The 14,615-nt window shown below is 48.4% G+C and overlaps 1 protein-coding gene across 2 annotated transcripts in view; it reads right to left on the reverse strand.

Annotated features, from left to right (window-relative positions):
• Positions 1 to 14,615, reverse strand: part of EVC2 (EvC ciliary complex subunit 2) — a 138,617-nt gene that overhangs the window by 115,455 nt on the left and 8,547 nt on the right. Inside the window, exons 3-6 of one of the 2 annotated variants that reach the window (XM_060011807.1) lie at positions 12,589 to 12,752; positions 9,442 to 9,510; positions 7,277 to 7,463; positions 1,684 to 1,793 (exon numbers count right to left, since the gene is read on the reverse strand). In XM_060011807.1, the coding sequence (XP_059867790.1) occupies positions 1,684 to 1,793; positions 7,277 to 7,463; positions 9,442 to 9,510; positions 12,589 to 12,752 (530 nt within the window). Of the gene's footprint in view, positions 1 to 1,683; positions 1,794 to 7,276; positions 7,464 to 9,441; positions 9,511 to 12,588; positions 12,756 to 14,615 lie in introns of both variants that reach the window. The other variant, XM_060011806.1, reaches the window with a different exon arrangement.

Here is a 14,615-nt window from a genome sequence, read left to right on the forward strand (position 1 = left end):
CAATGGGGTTCCTGGTCTCATGGAGTGACATTCTAGTGGCAGATGGGGGTTTACTGGGGGGATGGGGTTGACATGACACAGACAGGCACCAAGCAAAGCAATGGACAGGACCCATCGGGGGTGACAGCCAAGGAGGTCGCCCTGGGGTGAGAGGCCCCAGACCTCATGCCTCCTGCTGCCCCACCAGCCTCCCCAGGCTCTTCTGGGAGGTGAAGCCACCCTGGCCTAACGTCCCTTCCCTACACGAGGTGGTGGAGGCTTCCAATTTCACTGGGTTTCTGAGTTTCTCACTGTTGGTTTCTGACTGTTGCCTTATCTTAAATTTTGATTTTAACATATTTGGTTTCCTCTCCTTTGAAATTCGGATGGTATTTCTTCTGGGTCATTTTATCTCCATTTTTGTATCCTTTGTCCTCTGTTCTTGACTTTGCACTTAATTGTGTTCGGAGACATCTGTCTTTTCTGACAGTTTTATACAGTTTTCTCATATCTGGTCTTTACCTTTTGGGAATCTTTCATTTTATTTAATTTTATCCAGGACTATTTTTCTTATTGCAGCAGAAACACTGCACACAGGCTCCCCAGCCTTGGATGGAAGGATCCGGCAGCTGTGGGGTCTGATATTGATTCTGCCACGTGACCTGGGGCAGTCACCCTTGGAGCCTCATTTTCTAAGTCTATTATAAAAGGTACTTTCTCCAGGGACTGAAATCAGAACAAAATGACCAGAGTAACTAGAGCACGAGCTCCTTGATCTCGAGGCCGGAGATCTTGAGAATACTGTCTTGACAATACAGACAATACCGGTGATGAACTCTGGAAGGAGAGCTGGGCAGGAAGCATCAGAACCTCTCCACTCCCAATATCTCCGGCCTCAAGTGGAACACAGATCTCCTCCTCTGTATTCCCAGAAGTGTACAGCATGTACCAAGGGTCATGCAACCAACCACATTCACTGCCTACGTGGATTAACAAAAAAGTGAATGGAAAATGAAGGTGCTAATAGTAATGGGCTTACAGGTTAAATCACGTCCCCCCAAAATCCATACGTTGAAGCCCTAATCCCCAGTATTTCAGAATGTGTCTGTATTTGGAGACAACCTTTACAGACGTGATTAAGGTAAAATGAGACCACCAAGGTGAACTCTGATCTCACCTGAAAAGTGTCCTTCAAAGAAGAGGACACTAGGACACAGACACACAGAGAGGCACGACCATGTGAGGACACAGGGAGAAGACAGCCATCTACAAGCCAAGGACAGAGTCCTCAAAAGGAACCAACCCTACCCACACCTTCCAGCTTCTGGACTTCCAGCCTCCAGGACTGTGAACAAACAAATTTCTGTTGTTTTTGAGCCATCTGGTCTGTGGTACTTTTTCACAGCAGCTCTAGCAAACCAATACAAATGGGAGATATTTAGTTGTGCTTACTACGCCCAAGACACAGCGATGAGAGATAATCAGGTCCACAGAAGTTAAAGTAATTAAGGTCACAAGGAGCTTCGAGGGAGCCTGATTCATGGTGAAGTGCGTGAGATTCCAGGGCCTGCGCATTCATCCAGAATTGGGTATCACTGAACAAATGAAGGATGGAACGAAGAAAAGAATGAACTAACAGATGTTGTGTCCAGGGTTTCTAAAACAACAGTGACAAGAAAGAAATCAAAGTAACAAAGACAATACCGGTGACGAACTCTGGAAGGAGAGCTGGGCAGGAAGCATCAGGACCTCTCCACTCCCAACGTCTCTGGCCTCGAGCGATGCTGTGTAGCTGACGGAGAAGGAGTCTCCAACTGCTCAGAGAGAAGGCACATGTGGGTCAAGAACGGGGCCCCTGCCACACCCCAGACACAGCCAAGCAACCAGAGGCGGCTGGCATCACAGCTGACAGTGGCAGCAAGAGCCCCTTTGATCTCACATACTTTCTATCAGGGAGAAGAAACTGGGCAGGTGTGCTCTTGGACCCCCTCTTTTTTCACTTGGAAGGGCTGTCAGCACCCTTACAAGGAGCTTTACCTGGGTTCCACTCCATCCTAGGGCTGGGCAGCCAGTCCTCCTAATTCAGGATGTCATACACTTAGGAAATCCAGAACCTTTTTGTTTTGTTCTGAATCCAGGTGGGGACCTATTTGTTCCCAATGATCCCATCCACACAATGATGGGACAGAGTTTTTATAGGACTTTTGGGCGACACTAGCTGCCGCTTTGACACCTCCAGCTGGTTCTGAAAGCCCAGCACACAGCACAGGGAAGCAGTGCCAGACTGGGCCCGGGAGGGGGCAGTGGAGAAGGTCACTCAGGCTCACGTAGGGTCTCCTCCAACCTCATGGTCTCTGGCTGGCCTTCGATGGCTTAGTTACACAAACAGAGAAGCTTCCTAGGAGATGGGGTTTCTGACTCAAAGCTCCCCTTAGTCAGAAGCCAGGACTGGTTAGAAGAAGACGGCTCTGCTATAGGGAGGGGCCACACTCAGTCACACCCCCAGGTGAACAAGCAGGCTCTGGAGGCATGGGTGGAAAAAGAGGGACCCCCAAAGAAAGCGGGTGACAGGGTGGCCACCACTGCAGGTTTCCAGTTTTGTAGGAGGCAGGGATGTCTCAGCCCCACCTTCTGGCGGTAGAGCCGGCGTGCCCTGGGGACCCTTCTGTCTGATGTTGGAAATAGACTGTGCCCACCGTAACTACTAAAGGCGGAGTTCTTCCCCTGAGCTGACGTTCTCAGGTGGGCTCCAGATATCCAGCAGAAACCGAAGGCACCTGTGAACTAAAGCAACATCTGTCCTTGCTCTTTCTGACGGATGGCTCTAAGCCCCAGCCATGGCCTGGGGAGGATGCTGAGTGCTGCTCTGGGGACATGGCCGCGTCTGTCCAGAGGCTCAGACTGGCGGCTGGTTGTCTGAATAGGGTGGATGTGGAAATGAGATTGTGATACTTTTTTTTTTTTTTTTTTTCGGTACGCGGCCCTCTCAATGTTGTGGCCTCTCCCGTTGCGGAGCACAGGCTCCGGACGCGCAGGCTCAGCGGCCATGGCTCGCGGGCCTAGCCACTCCGCGGCATGTGGGATCTTCCCGGACCGGGGCACGAACCCGTGTCCCCCACATCGGCAGGCGGACTCCCAACCACTGAGCCACCAGGGAAGCCCGAGATTGTGATACTTTTTTTAAAAAAAAAAAACAGCTTTGAGATAAAATTTATACATCACCCAATTCACCTGTTCTAAGCGTGAGATTTAGAGAATTTTGTATACTTACAGAGTTGTACAGCCATCACCACAGTCTGATTTCAGAACATCCTTATCACCCTAAAAAGTAGCCTGGTGCCCAATGGCAGTTACTCTCCATTGCCACCCCCAGCCCTAGGCAACCACTATTCCACTTTTTGGGGACTAATTGGCCTTTTTGGACATCTCATAGAAATGAACTCATACAAGCTGTGTTCTTTGTGTCAGGTTTCTTTTTCTTGAGGTTCATACACGTCGTAGCATGTACCAATACTTCATTCCTTTCTACTGCAGAGTAATATCCCACCGTATGGATAGACCACATTTTGTTTATATGATACTCTCATGTCCCTTACCTCCATAGAAATTTTTTAAAGTGAAGCATATGAAAAAATTGGGGTTCAATGAATTTCAGCTTCTGAGTCAAGGAGCTGCACCCTTCTGCTGAAGGAACCCCAACTCCTCCCAGCAGCAACAACCATCAGGGGGAGTCTGGACAGAATAAGACAATGGGAAGATGGTCTGGGGAAGCTTAATTTAAGAATTTTGACTGTGGACTTCAAAACTTACAAGGGCAAAGATTTTGATCTCAGATTTTAATTCCTTTTGGACTTGAATATATTTGGATTTCTATCCGTCAGGGATTCATTCCTGAACTTTTCACTTCTCCGGGAGAATTTGCAAAAGGGAGGTGCTGGCAGGTCACTGTTGGAGGATCTTGATGCGAATGAACTCAGGGTTGTCCTTGAATCCTACTGCAAAACCCCTGACATACTTTGTTTAATAGCATAGCAGGATGTGATCTGAATGGGCTTTAGAATTAGGGAGAATTTCCAGCATTGGGTCTGGAGTATCCTTTGAGTTTATTTCAATAATGTAACACTCGAGTCATTTCCAAAACCTTCATGGGGCTGGAAAAAAGATTTCTTCCACCAACCAGCAGTCCCAGAGGGACACACACAGGGGCAACGAATGTGGGTTTGGGGGAGCAGGGCTGTCCTGAGTCCCGACCAACAGCTGTTCTCCTTCCCCAGGGCACTAGTCACCCCCCTGACAATCCTCAGATTAACCAGAAGCCCAGTGGGTTTGGAGAACAAAACGACGGAGATCGGCAAGGGAAGCACATACCCACCACCCTTGAGGTTTCTGTCCCTGAGCATGGGTGCCCCACCTGAAACAGGGCTGGCCTCTCCCTGCCCCTCTCTCACTGAGCAATGCACACCATCCGATGGAAAGTTTGGGTATGCATTGCCAGTCAGCCTATCTTACTCGTGGGAGTGGGCTACTGGCAGAAAGCAAGACTCGGCTTGCCTTTTTGTCAGGATGGGGGAGCCATCCCAACATGTCCAGTGGGTGACAAAGCCTGTCCAACGCTGCTGGTCAGTCAGCCAGCCCACCTGATCTCACCTACACTTGTCCTCTGACTCTGTCTGTACCTGTATCGGGGTGATATTTTATCCCTAATACGCTATAACGTGCTTCATCTCTCAATGTACTGAGACCTCAAAAAGATGTAAAGAAAAGAGGAGAAATTAGCACTGAGCCTGTGGAATCCCTAGGATTTTTGTTTTAAAAATCTTCAACATTTTTACTTTATTTGTGTATAATGATAAAAGTTAGATCATAAAGATAAGGTGATAAAGATTAAATTGCTAATTAAAATGATAATACCGGTGAAGGTCATTATAATCAGACCTGGCAGTGATTTTATCACCCTCAAAATGTCTGCAGGACATCAACCAGTTGATGCCCAAATGGTGTCCTGAGACAGATGGAAAGTACAATATTTCCTGTTGCAGACAGAAGAGAAAACTGAGACTGACGGAGATGAAGTGACTCGTTTAGGGTCACCCAGTTACTAAGTAGGAAGCCACCCCTCCCTCTTGGACTTGTGGCTCTTTTAGAGCAGCAAATGATGATGATGAAAATGATATTGATACTGTCAGAGCATCAATGAGCTGGGGTCGGATGGGTCATTTGATTCTGTAGTTCTATACTTATTCTTTGGAAAAAAGTTTCATGCCACTAAGTTGAAAACCAATGTCATATCCCTTGAGATTGCGGTAAGTTACAGACAAACATAGTTTGGATATTACTCTCAGGGCGTGTAGAATCTAGCAGGCAGAGGTAAGGCGAGGGCATACATACAATAATATACAGTCACAAGAGTAAACATAGTTGGCGGCGGCTGGGAGGCGGGGGGCAATGGAGTTGCTATTCAATGGGGATAGAGTTTCAGTCACGCAGGATGAAAAAGTTCTACAGATCTGCTGTACAACAGTTAACAGTACTGTACTGTACACTTAAAAGCTTGTGAAGGGGGCAGATCTTATGTGTTTTTTACCAAACACAAAAATAAAAAATAAAGATAATCACAACAAAATAGCCATGGACTTGGGAGCACTTCCCACGGGCTAGGCTGTGTTGCTTTTCATGAACGAACTAGCTTCTCCTTAGAAGGACTCCCTGAAGTGTGTCACCAGCACCCACAGTTCACAGGAGCAGAGGCTGAGGTTTAAGGGTGTGCAGAGCTCATGTGCTGGGGTGGAAGTCAGTGAGTTCATGCATGAAGTGCCTGGGTGGTCCAGGCTCCAAGCAGGTGAAATGCAGGAGGGGCAGGTGAATGAGATGCAGGGAAGGAGAGAAGGACCCTCCAGACGGACACAAGAGCAGGAGCTGATGCCGAGCCATGGGAGAAAAGTGACAAGTTCGGTCCGCAGGAGCATGGACTACAAAATACCACTGGAGCAGCAAGACAAGAGAGGCAAGCCACACTGGAGCAGGCAGAGCGCCAGGCCACATCACCTCGTCTCGCCTCTGCAACAGCTCTACGAGGCTGTTATCCGCATGCCACATCTGGAGTTCAGAGACGGTGATTTACAGGGGCCACACAGCTCCAAAATGGCTAAGTTAGGAGTCAAGCTAGGTCTGTCTGAGACCGAGTCTGTGCTCTGCTTACAGCCCCACGTTCTTTTCTCTGAGCACCAGTTTAAGAATTGGGGGGATTTATTTTTACATCATTGAAGAAAGGCACTGAAGATCACTTAGCTGGGATGTATCATACAGTTTTTATGACACTGCTTAAACCAGAGCCAGCAAAGAGGTCATTACTTGTGGGCCAACTCCACTGGTGGCTTCTGTCAATAATATGGTGTTAAGAAGGATTCTGAGGCTTCATCTAGACTCAGAGAGAAAGAGTGGTGGATTGATGAGCAACGTGGGCCATGTGTATGGAAGTGGAGAGGTCAGTAAGAGTCCCAGGCGTGTGAGAGGCACTAGAGCATCCTGGGTACGGGGTGGATGGAGGAATCCAGACTTTCTGAGTTTGAATCTCAGCCTTGAGTGCCAGTCCTATGGCCTTGGGCAAGTTCCTAACCACCTTAGTCTCTTTATCTGAAGACAGAGCACGTACTCAGAATAAAAGAAATCTCACCTTCCTAGGAAAACTGACAATTCTGAAGTCATAGTAACAACTGCATCCAGAATTGGTTTTAAATCTCCTTAATTAACCAATGACAACTCGCCTCAGGAAACACATCTCTGAAAGCCAATGAGTGACGGTGTCATACCTTGACCAATCAGTAGCGGAGTTACTCCCGTGAACACGCCTGAACACGCTTGAACATGTCAAGAGCATGCTTCCAGGGCTGATGTCAGACCACGCCCATGTCTGTCCAGCACTCCCCAAAACAAGCTCTTCATTTTACTGAGTGATGGTCATTTTGGTCATCTGGGTGATGGATATATTGGGGTTCACTCTAATCTCTGTGCATGTTTGAAATTTTTCATAATAAATGTTGAATATATATATATTTCAAAAACTCTTTCCCCAAATCCCACCTCTCTCAACCTAAGTGACAAGCCAGCTACCTGGCTGCAGATACTGAGCAGTGGCCTCCTCCTCTGATGCCCTGATAGTACAATCTGTTGTGAGGACCAGCTGCATGAACACACGTCACGTGTCTAAGAAGATGCCCGCTGCACATCCCGTGCTCTGTGAGTATCTGTACGTATTTTCATCATTTTCCACCCCTGACTTCATACGCATGGCTATTACCTTGCAGAAACTTCTTCCTGAAAGCCTGGAACCCCCTTGAGGTCTGGTTTCCAGCCGACTCCCTAACGGTGAGGCCGGTGATGTTGTCCAGTAAGAGCAGATCAGAGAGGTTGGCAGCCGCGGGCGTCCTGGTGTTGTTCACAGACAGTCGCACATGAGCCGTCGGCCACTCGCTCTGCACGGACACCTAGGACAGGAGGCAAAGTGAGGATGGGCTTGCTGGCAAACCCGACTTCCCAAAACGAGGCCCCAGCTCAACCTGTGCCCGTGGGAGGGGATTAAGGTCTCACAGAAGTTCTAGAATTTATCAGGTTTGATTTCAAAGGCCCCAGGAGAATTTTGACTCCCACTTGCCAAGTTGTTGCTCAGAGATCATTTCAAAGAAACCGGGACCCTGAAATGCAGTGAAATGATGCCCACAGAGAAACTTAGAAGAAAAAACAGCCACGCACAGGACCACAGTCAGGCTGGGGAGATTGTGACAACTGGTGTCCCCAGGAAAAGCAAACAGTGGCTCTTTCTTACTCTACTAGTTTGAAGATTCAGCCCCAGCCAGTCCACGGCCTCTGACTGCCATCTGATCTCCAGGTTTGCCCCAAGCTGGTCTCCTGTCTCCTGGCCAGTCGCCCCCTTCAGGGTTCTGCCTGCCCATGTGTTTGAATAGCTCAGGGCTAGGGACTTCCCTGGTGGCCTAGTGGTTAGGATTCCAGGCTTTCACTGCTGTGGCCTAGGTTCAATCCCTAGCCGGGGAACTGAGATCCCCCAAGCCATGTGGTGAGGCCAGAAAAAAAAAAAGTTAAATGAATAGCTCAGCTATTCAAAGCCAATGGCCCACCAGCAGCCTGGCTCCCCACCTGGCCTCTGTGACGTTGCCCTGCTCCCTCTCTCGAACCCTATCTCCCACCACTCCTGCCCTTCCTTCATCCCAGCTCTGCTGAAAGAGACACAGGAGCTGAGAAAAGAGAGGGCAGCCATGTATGTCCCAAGAAGAGTGAGCTCTGGAACATAATAAATGAAAAAAGCAAGTTGTAAAACTTCAGGTATGGAATAGTGGCACCAACGTAAAAAGGGGAAGAAGGAAGGTGTGTGTATGTACCTACGTGCATACGCACAGACACACACACACACTCATAACTGAGTGCATGTGGCAGGAAACATCTTTAGAAGGACACAGGAGAAACTGGTAGTACCAATTTTATCCAGGAAGGGGAGCAAGACAGCTGAGGGCCTGGGCTGAAATGAGGGCTGTGCAGTACATGGTCAGCTCAGCAGGCTTGGATTGTCCAAACCTTGCACATCCCAAAGAGAGCACCAGCTCCTGGGAGACTAACCTCTAAAGCCCTTGGCATATCCTGCCTGATAAGAGTGTCTTTATATCCTACGGCTTTGGGCCGCCCCAGGTAGTCTCTGCAAACAATGTGGTTCACGGTGAGGGCCTTGGGCCAAGCTATGCTCAGGTGACCTGAATAACGGAGGTCAGCGACATGGGTGCTCCATGCCTACGTGGTGGATCCTTAATAAAGGTCCTGGATTCCATGGCTTGGGTGAGCATCCCGGGTTGCTGCCACACATCATCGCTGGGCAAATTAAACGCCGTTCCTTCAACTCCACCAGGAGAAGACTGGCTGTCTTGGGCCTGGTCTCCCCAGAACTCTGTCCTATGTGCCTTTTGCTTTGCTGACTATAATCTATATCATTTTGCTGCTATAAACTGTAACTGTGTGTAGAACCGCTTTTCTGAGTTCTGTGAGTCCTTCTAGGGAAGCATTGAACCTGAGGGTGGTCTCGGGGACCCTCAACACAGGATCATGTGAAAGCCATCTCATGAGATTAGTAAGGGTCAAAGACCTAAAAGACATTAAGTGAGTTTTTAAACTGTCGGGCATCATATCAATGTTAAAATCTGAGAGAAAATATAACTTTCTCATTTTAAATGATCACAGAGGATTTTCACTGCCAATAATTTTATTGTTACCAAAAAATCTTAGTCCTGGTGCTGCCATGTAAAATATAAGATCCCTGTGGGTCGCGTCATCACCCGTGTCCAATCGTGGGTAGATAACCACGTGATTCGCCAGTTCTTTAAATACATAACTCTGCTAAGATATGATTTGGGCAAATTCAATTATTTTCTCTTTAAGTATAAACTACCTATGAATACTCACCACTGCACATTTCTGAAAAATTACTCCATTCTCAGAAGTTCCTTGAATGTCTCTTGAAATGTCTCCATACTACAATAAAATATAGAAATCATTAGAAAATGAAAAATATTTCGTGCTACATTTGTCAAGTAAAAGTACAAGATGAACTTTATTTATTTTTTTTTTTTTGCTGTACGCGGGCCTCTCACTGTTGTGGAGCACAGGCTCCGGACGCGCAGGCTCAGCGGCCATGGCTCACCGGCCCAGCCGCTCCGCGGCACGTGGGATCTTCCCGGACCGGGGCACGAACCCGCGTCCCCTGCATCGGCAGGCAGACTCCCAACCACTGCGCCACCAGGGAAGCCCAAGATGAACTTTTAAAAGGGCCAGGCAGAGGGGTTACTTCTGCTGGTGTAGTAACTCCCATCAATCCTGAAGATTTTTTTAAAAGGAGTATTACAGGACTGGAACTTAAAACCTATGAGGGAAGAAGAACGTGGACGTGGATCACACGGGGCTATGTCCTGGTCTGGGGTGCGTGTCAATGACACCATTGTCACAGGGACTCAGCAAACCAGGGTTGACACTTCAGCAGGAGGAATGTGAGCAGAGCTATGGAAAAGTCCTTTAAGGACTGCACGCATGTCCTGTGTGGGGTACACCAGCCACACAGCAGGGACTGAGTGAACGTGGACCACAGCATGTTGGGGCACCTCCCATGAGCTGGATGCATCATCAACAGGGAGAGAATCAACCCGGGATTGGGCTCCTCCAGCCCCACGATGGCTCCCCTGGAAGGGCACCAGTGGAAAGCCAGAGCTCGCCCACCAGATGCCAGCCCGGCTGCCCCTCGTAATCACAACCGGTCCCTGCTCATTTCCGCCCTTGCCATGTGCCCCGTGACCCCAGGCCATGCCTCCCCGCTGTCTGCCCTGCCCCCCTCCATCTGCAGTGGGTGGGGCCATACTCTCAGTCACAGACCACGGCAGCTCTCAGTGATACCAACGATCATAACAATGGCTATTCTTTCCCAAGTGCCAGGCATATGCCCATCACTGTACACACATGAATTCTATTACTCCCATTTTACAGAGGAGGAAACTAAGCCTCACGAGGGTTAACGCTCTTGCCCAAGGCCGCATAGGCAGGAAGCTTGGACTCCACCCCAGGCTGTGTGCTCTGTATCCTATGATCCTCCCACACCACACACCCCTCTCCGGAGCGTGACCCTCTCATTGTACAGAAGCGAACAAAGACACAGAAAGGGGAAGTGATGTTCCTGTGAACACGCTGACCACATGCAGCAGCATAAGCTGACCAGGCCTCCGATTCCAGTTGAGTCTCTGTCCACGACCCTACCCTCGTGCTCTGACGTGCCAGGCCCCCAGTGAGTCCTTGAGGGCAGACGCCTGGCTTTCTACTCTTCTGATCCCCACACAGCATCTTGCAAACGACAACTGAACAAACATAGCTTGTTGGGCAAAGACACACAGGAGGGGGGATGGAGGTGCTGCCTCCATCCTGGGCAAAGCACAGGAGGGGTTGAGTCACCTTTCACTGGAGAGGGTTGGAAGGACGATGACCAACATGGTGGGTTGAATGTGGCTCCACGTCCTAAAGCCCAGAAGCTGGGAATGTCACGCTATTTGGAAAAGGGGTCTTTGAAGATGTAATTTAGCCAAGGCTCTCAGGATGAGATCATTCTGGATTTAGGTGGATTGGATTTAGCTAGGCCCTAAATCCAATGACAAGTGTCCTTATCAGTGACAGAAAAGGAGAATACACACCCACAGAGAAGAGGCCACAAGAAGGTGGAAACAGAGTGACAGTAAATGTTACACGTCAACTGGCTGGGCCATGGTACCCAGCCATGGTACCCAGATATTTAGTCAAACACGTCCAGATGTCACTGTGAAGGTATTTTAGATGAGAGCAATGTTTAGGTCAATGGACTTTGAATAAAGCCAATGACCCTCCATGAGGTGGGTGGGCCTCGCCCAATCAGGTGAGGCCTTCATGGAAAAGACTGAGGTTTTCCCTAAGGAAAAGGGAATTCTGTGGCAGACACCTTTCCAACTTGAGCACCAGCTCTTCCCTGGGTCTCCAGCCTGCCCTGCAGAGTGTGGACTTGCCAGTTCCCACAATCACATGAGCCATTCCTTAAAATAAATCCCCCCCCCTCTCGCTCACATGTGTCCTACGTGTTTTGTTTCTACCAGTTTTGTTTCTCCAGGGAATCCTAATATAGAGATTGGAGTGAGGCAGCCACAAACCAAGGAAAGCTATCAGAAGCTGGAAGAAACAAGGATGGATCTTCCCCTACAAGCCCCCAGGGACAGCACGCCTCTGCTGACACCTTGACTTCCCACCTCCAGAACAGGGAGAGAATAAATGTCATTGTTTCAAGCCACCACGTTGGTGGAAATTTGTTACACAGTCTAGGAAACTAATACAAACATGTAGCCGGGGGCCAAGAAGGGGCTTGTGGTCATGGTAGCCTGTTGGCTGAAGGCAGTGGTCCTCAAGGCATTTTAAGTCATGAAAGCTTAGGTGAAAGTCAGCGCTATGTGAAGCCAACACATTACACAGAATATGAAGGACAGCGGGGCAGGGCCAGTGGTTAAGAGCAGGGGCTCCAAATCCTGGCTCTGCCACTTCGGCCTGTGGGACCCTGAACAAGCCTCTTAATCTCTCCAATCCTCATTTCCTCTCTGTAAAATGGGAATTAAAACAGTACCTATTTAAGAAACTCGTAATGAGGCCCCAGTGAGATTATGCATAGTCAGTGCTAAGCCTCATGCCTGGCAAATAGAAAATATTTGTTAAACACCTAGCCCTATTGTCGGTAGCAGCATTTTTATAACAGGGGCAAGTGAATCAGTCTGGTTAAAACAGGACCCCCTGCCCTGCTTTAGAACCAGCTGACGCGGGGGCCCGATGCTCAGATTCACACATCCTGTTCATCTAAATACTGTATATTGTACGGAAGCAGCAGCTCTCTGGAAAGTAAGAGGGATTTGCTTCCTAATGATAACTATATTCAGTGAAAGAGGAAGAATAGGTTTTTTGGAGGAACAAAAGCCTGTGATATTTTCTACACATATGGTCCAAAATTGGCTTCTTTACAACTTCTGATATGTCTTTTAAAGAACTGAACATGTTACTTACCAAGTGGTGTGTTACAGCAGACTCTCTTTTAAACAAGGTCTTCTTGGGCCACGAGGGTATAAAAGCAAATATGGAATGAATCCATGGCCCACTAGAGGCTGCAGAAGTCGGGGGTGGGTTAAAGACTTCAGTTTTCTTACTGAATTTCATTCTAAATGGTGCTTCTGCTGCAAAATAACAATGCACATGTGTTACATGATACAGAAAGGCAGCGGTTAAACTCCAGAGGCAAACCACGTGGTACGTGAAGGCACTTGGAAAATCTTTGCTGAGTAAGTGAATAAATGAGTGAATGAATGAATGGCTTACCATCTCTTTGCCAAGAAGATGAGGCATTCTCATTGGGAGACACAGAGCTTAAGGACAGTGTTTCTCGAAGTCTGTGCTCCTTACCTGGGCTGTAGGCTGAAATGTACATTCCTGGGCCCTGCCCCAGACCTACTGAGTCAGAACCACTAGGCAAGGGAGGAGCCATAGGTGATTCTTACACACCTGGCATCAGACACGCCCTGTGTTCGAATCCTGGCTCTGTCACTCACCAGCTGTGTCCTTGGGAAACTCATCTGACCACTGTGTAAAATATATATTTTGAAGTGACCTGAATTGTGGAGTTGTGCCTTTTCAACATTTATCTTCTATCCAGATATAAACTTATACTGACTGAGAACGAGTCCTGTTATTCAGTCTTTCTTACACAGAGTATTGATAGCAAGGTCTTTAGAAGTGCTTTTGAACCCTTTTTTAATAGAATTTCTAAATATATGTAGGAAAAATTAAAATTAAAAAAAAAAGGACGTGGAACTGGAATCCTAGATAAAATCGATATCTTTTTTTCTAGAATAGTATCTGTGGTTGATTCAGTTCGTGATGCTGGAATGGCAACGAAGGTGAGCATCGGGGAATTGACAGCCCTCACACGGAAAGAGGCAGGAGCTCTCCCAGGCTGCCTGCTCAGTCGGGATTGTTTGAGCCAATCACACAAGTGGGACAGGACACCCACCTCTGGACCGCAGCCCAGCCCCTCGGGCTAAGAACAAATGCTTTCCCAGGAGACTTGCTGGATGTAAAATCCTAAGGCCACTCTGGGCTTTATCTCTGGTGCAGGCATCCTGCAGGTGCCCCCTGCTCCTCCAGGCCTTCAGAAGGCCCAGCCGCAGGCTCTGATGAGGACCTGAATGAGGCAGCCACTGCTACTGTCCACAGACAGTATAGAAGGAAGTCAAGCTCCGAAGTGACCATCACCACCCACTGCATCATTGCCCAGAGCCTCCCCACTAGTGCCACTGTCACGTGGGTCACCTGTACTATTTGTGCAGGTGTTTGGATGCACCCTTACTCCCTCGCCTCTGAGCTGCCACAGGCCTGGAAGCCTCTCCCTCCATCCCCTTGTCCTGCTAACTACCACTCCTCAGGACTCAGTTGAGCAGCACCTCCTCCAGGAAGCCCTCCCTGAAGCCCTCCCAGTGGCCTTAGTCCTCCACCCCCTGCTCTCACTACAACCACAGTCCTTAGTGCACTGCACTCCCTTTGACAGACAAGTCTGCTTAATCAGCGGCTAAAAGGTCTCTGTGATTTCTGTGATATCATCTCAACCTATTTTATGCAAATGAAAACATTGGATTTTGTAAAATGTAAAGACTGCAGAGAGTAATAAAAGATATAAAAAGTACTTTTAACTCCCCCAGGAAATGAAATATGTTTATCCCTGGTATAAAACAAAGAGGTGTATTCATAATCTGTGCCGAGAAGATTCTGGACAAAAAAACTATTCTGCCTGCCCAGTACCCCTGCCTTCATGGTAGCCCCCCCCCCCACACACACACACACTAGTCAGTAAGATTCTTAGTCTATATAGAAAAACCTGGATCCCAGCCCATCCTGGTCCCCAGGAGGCCAGAATTAGGCACAGAACCCAGAACACTCTCCCCACAAGCCCCAGTGACAGAGTCAGGGACTGGCATGGGACCCAGGCTGCACCCACTGGTCTTTCCTGAACTTTTGCTGAGCTACTGGGAAGTCTCTTCCTT

Source organism: Delphinus delphis, chromosome 5, assembly GCF_949987515.2.
Source record: "Delphinus delphis chromosome 5, mDelDel1.2, whole genome shotgun sequence".
Taxonomy (NCBI): Eukaryota; Metazoa; Chordata; class Mammalia; order Artiodactyla; family Delphinidae; genus Delphinus; species Delphinus delphis.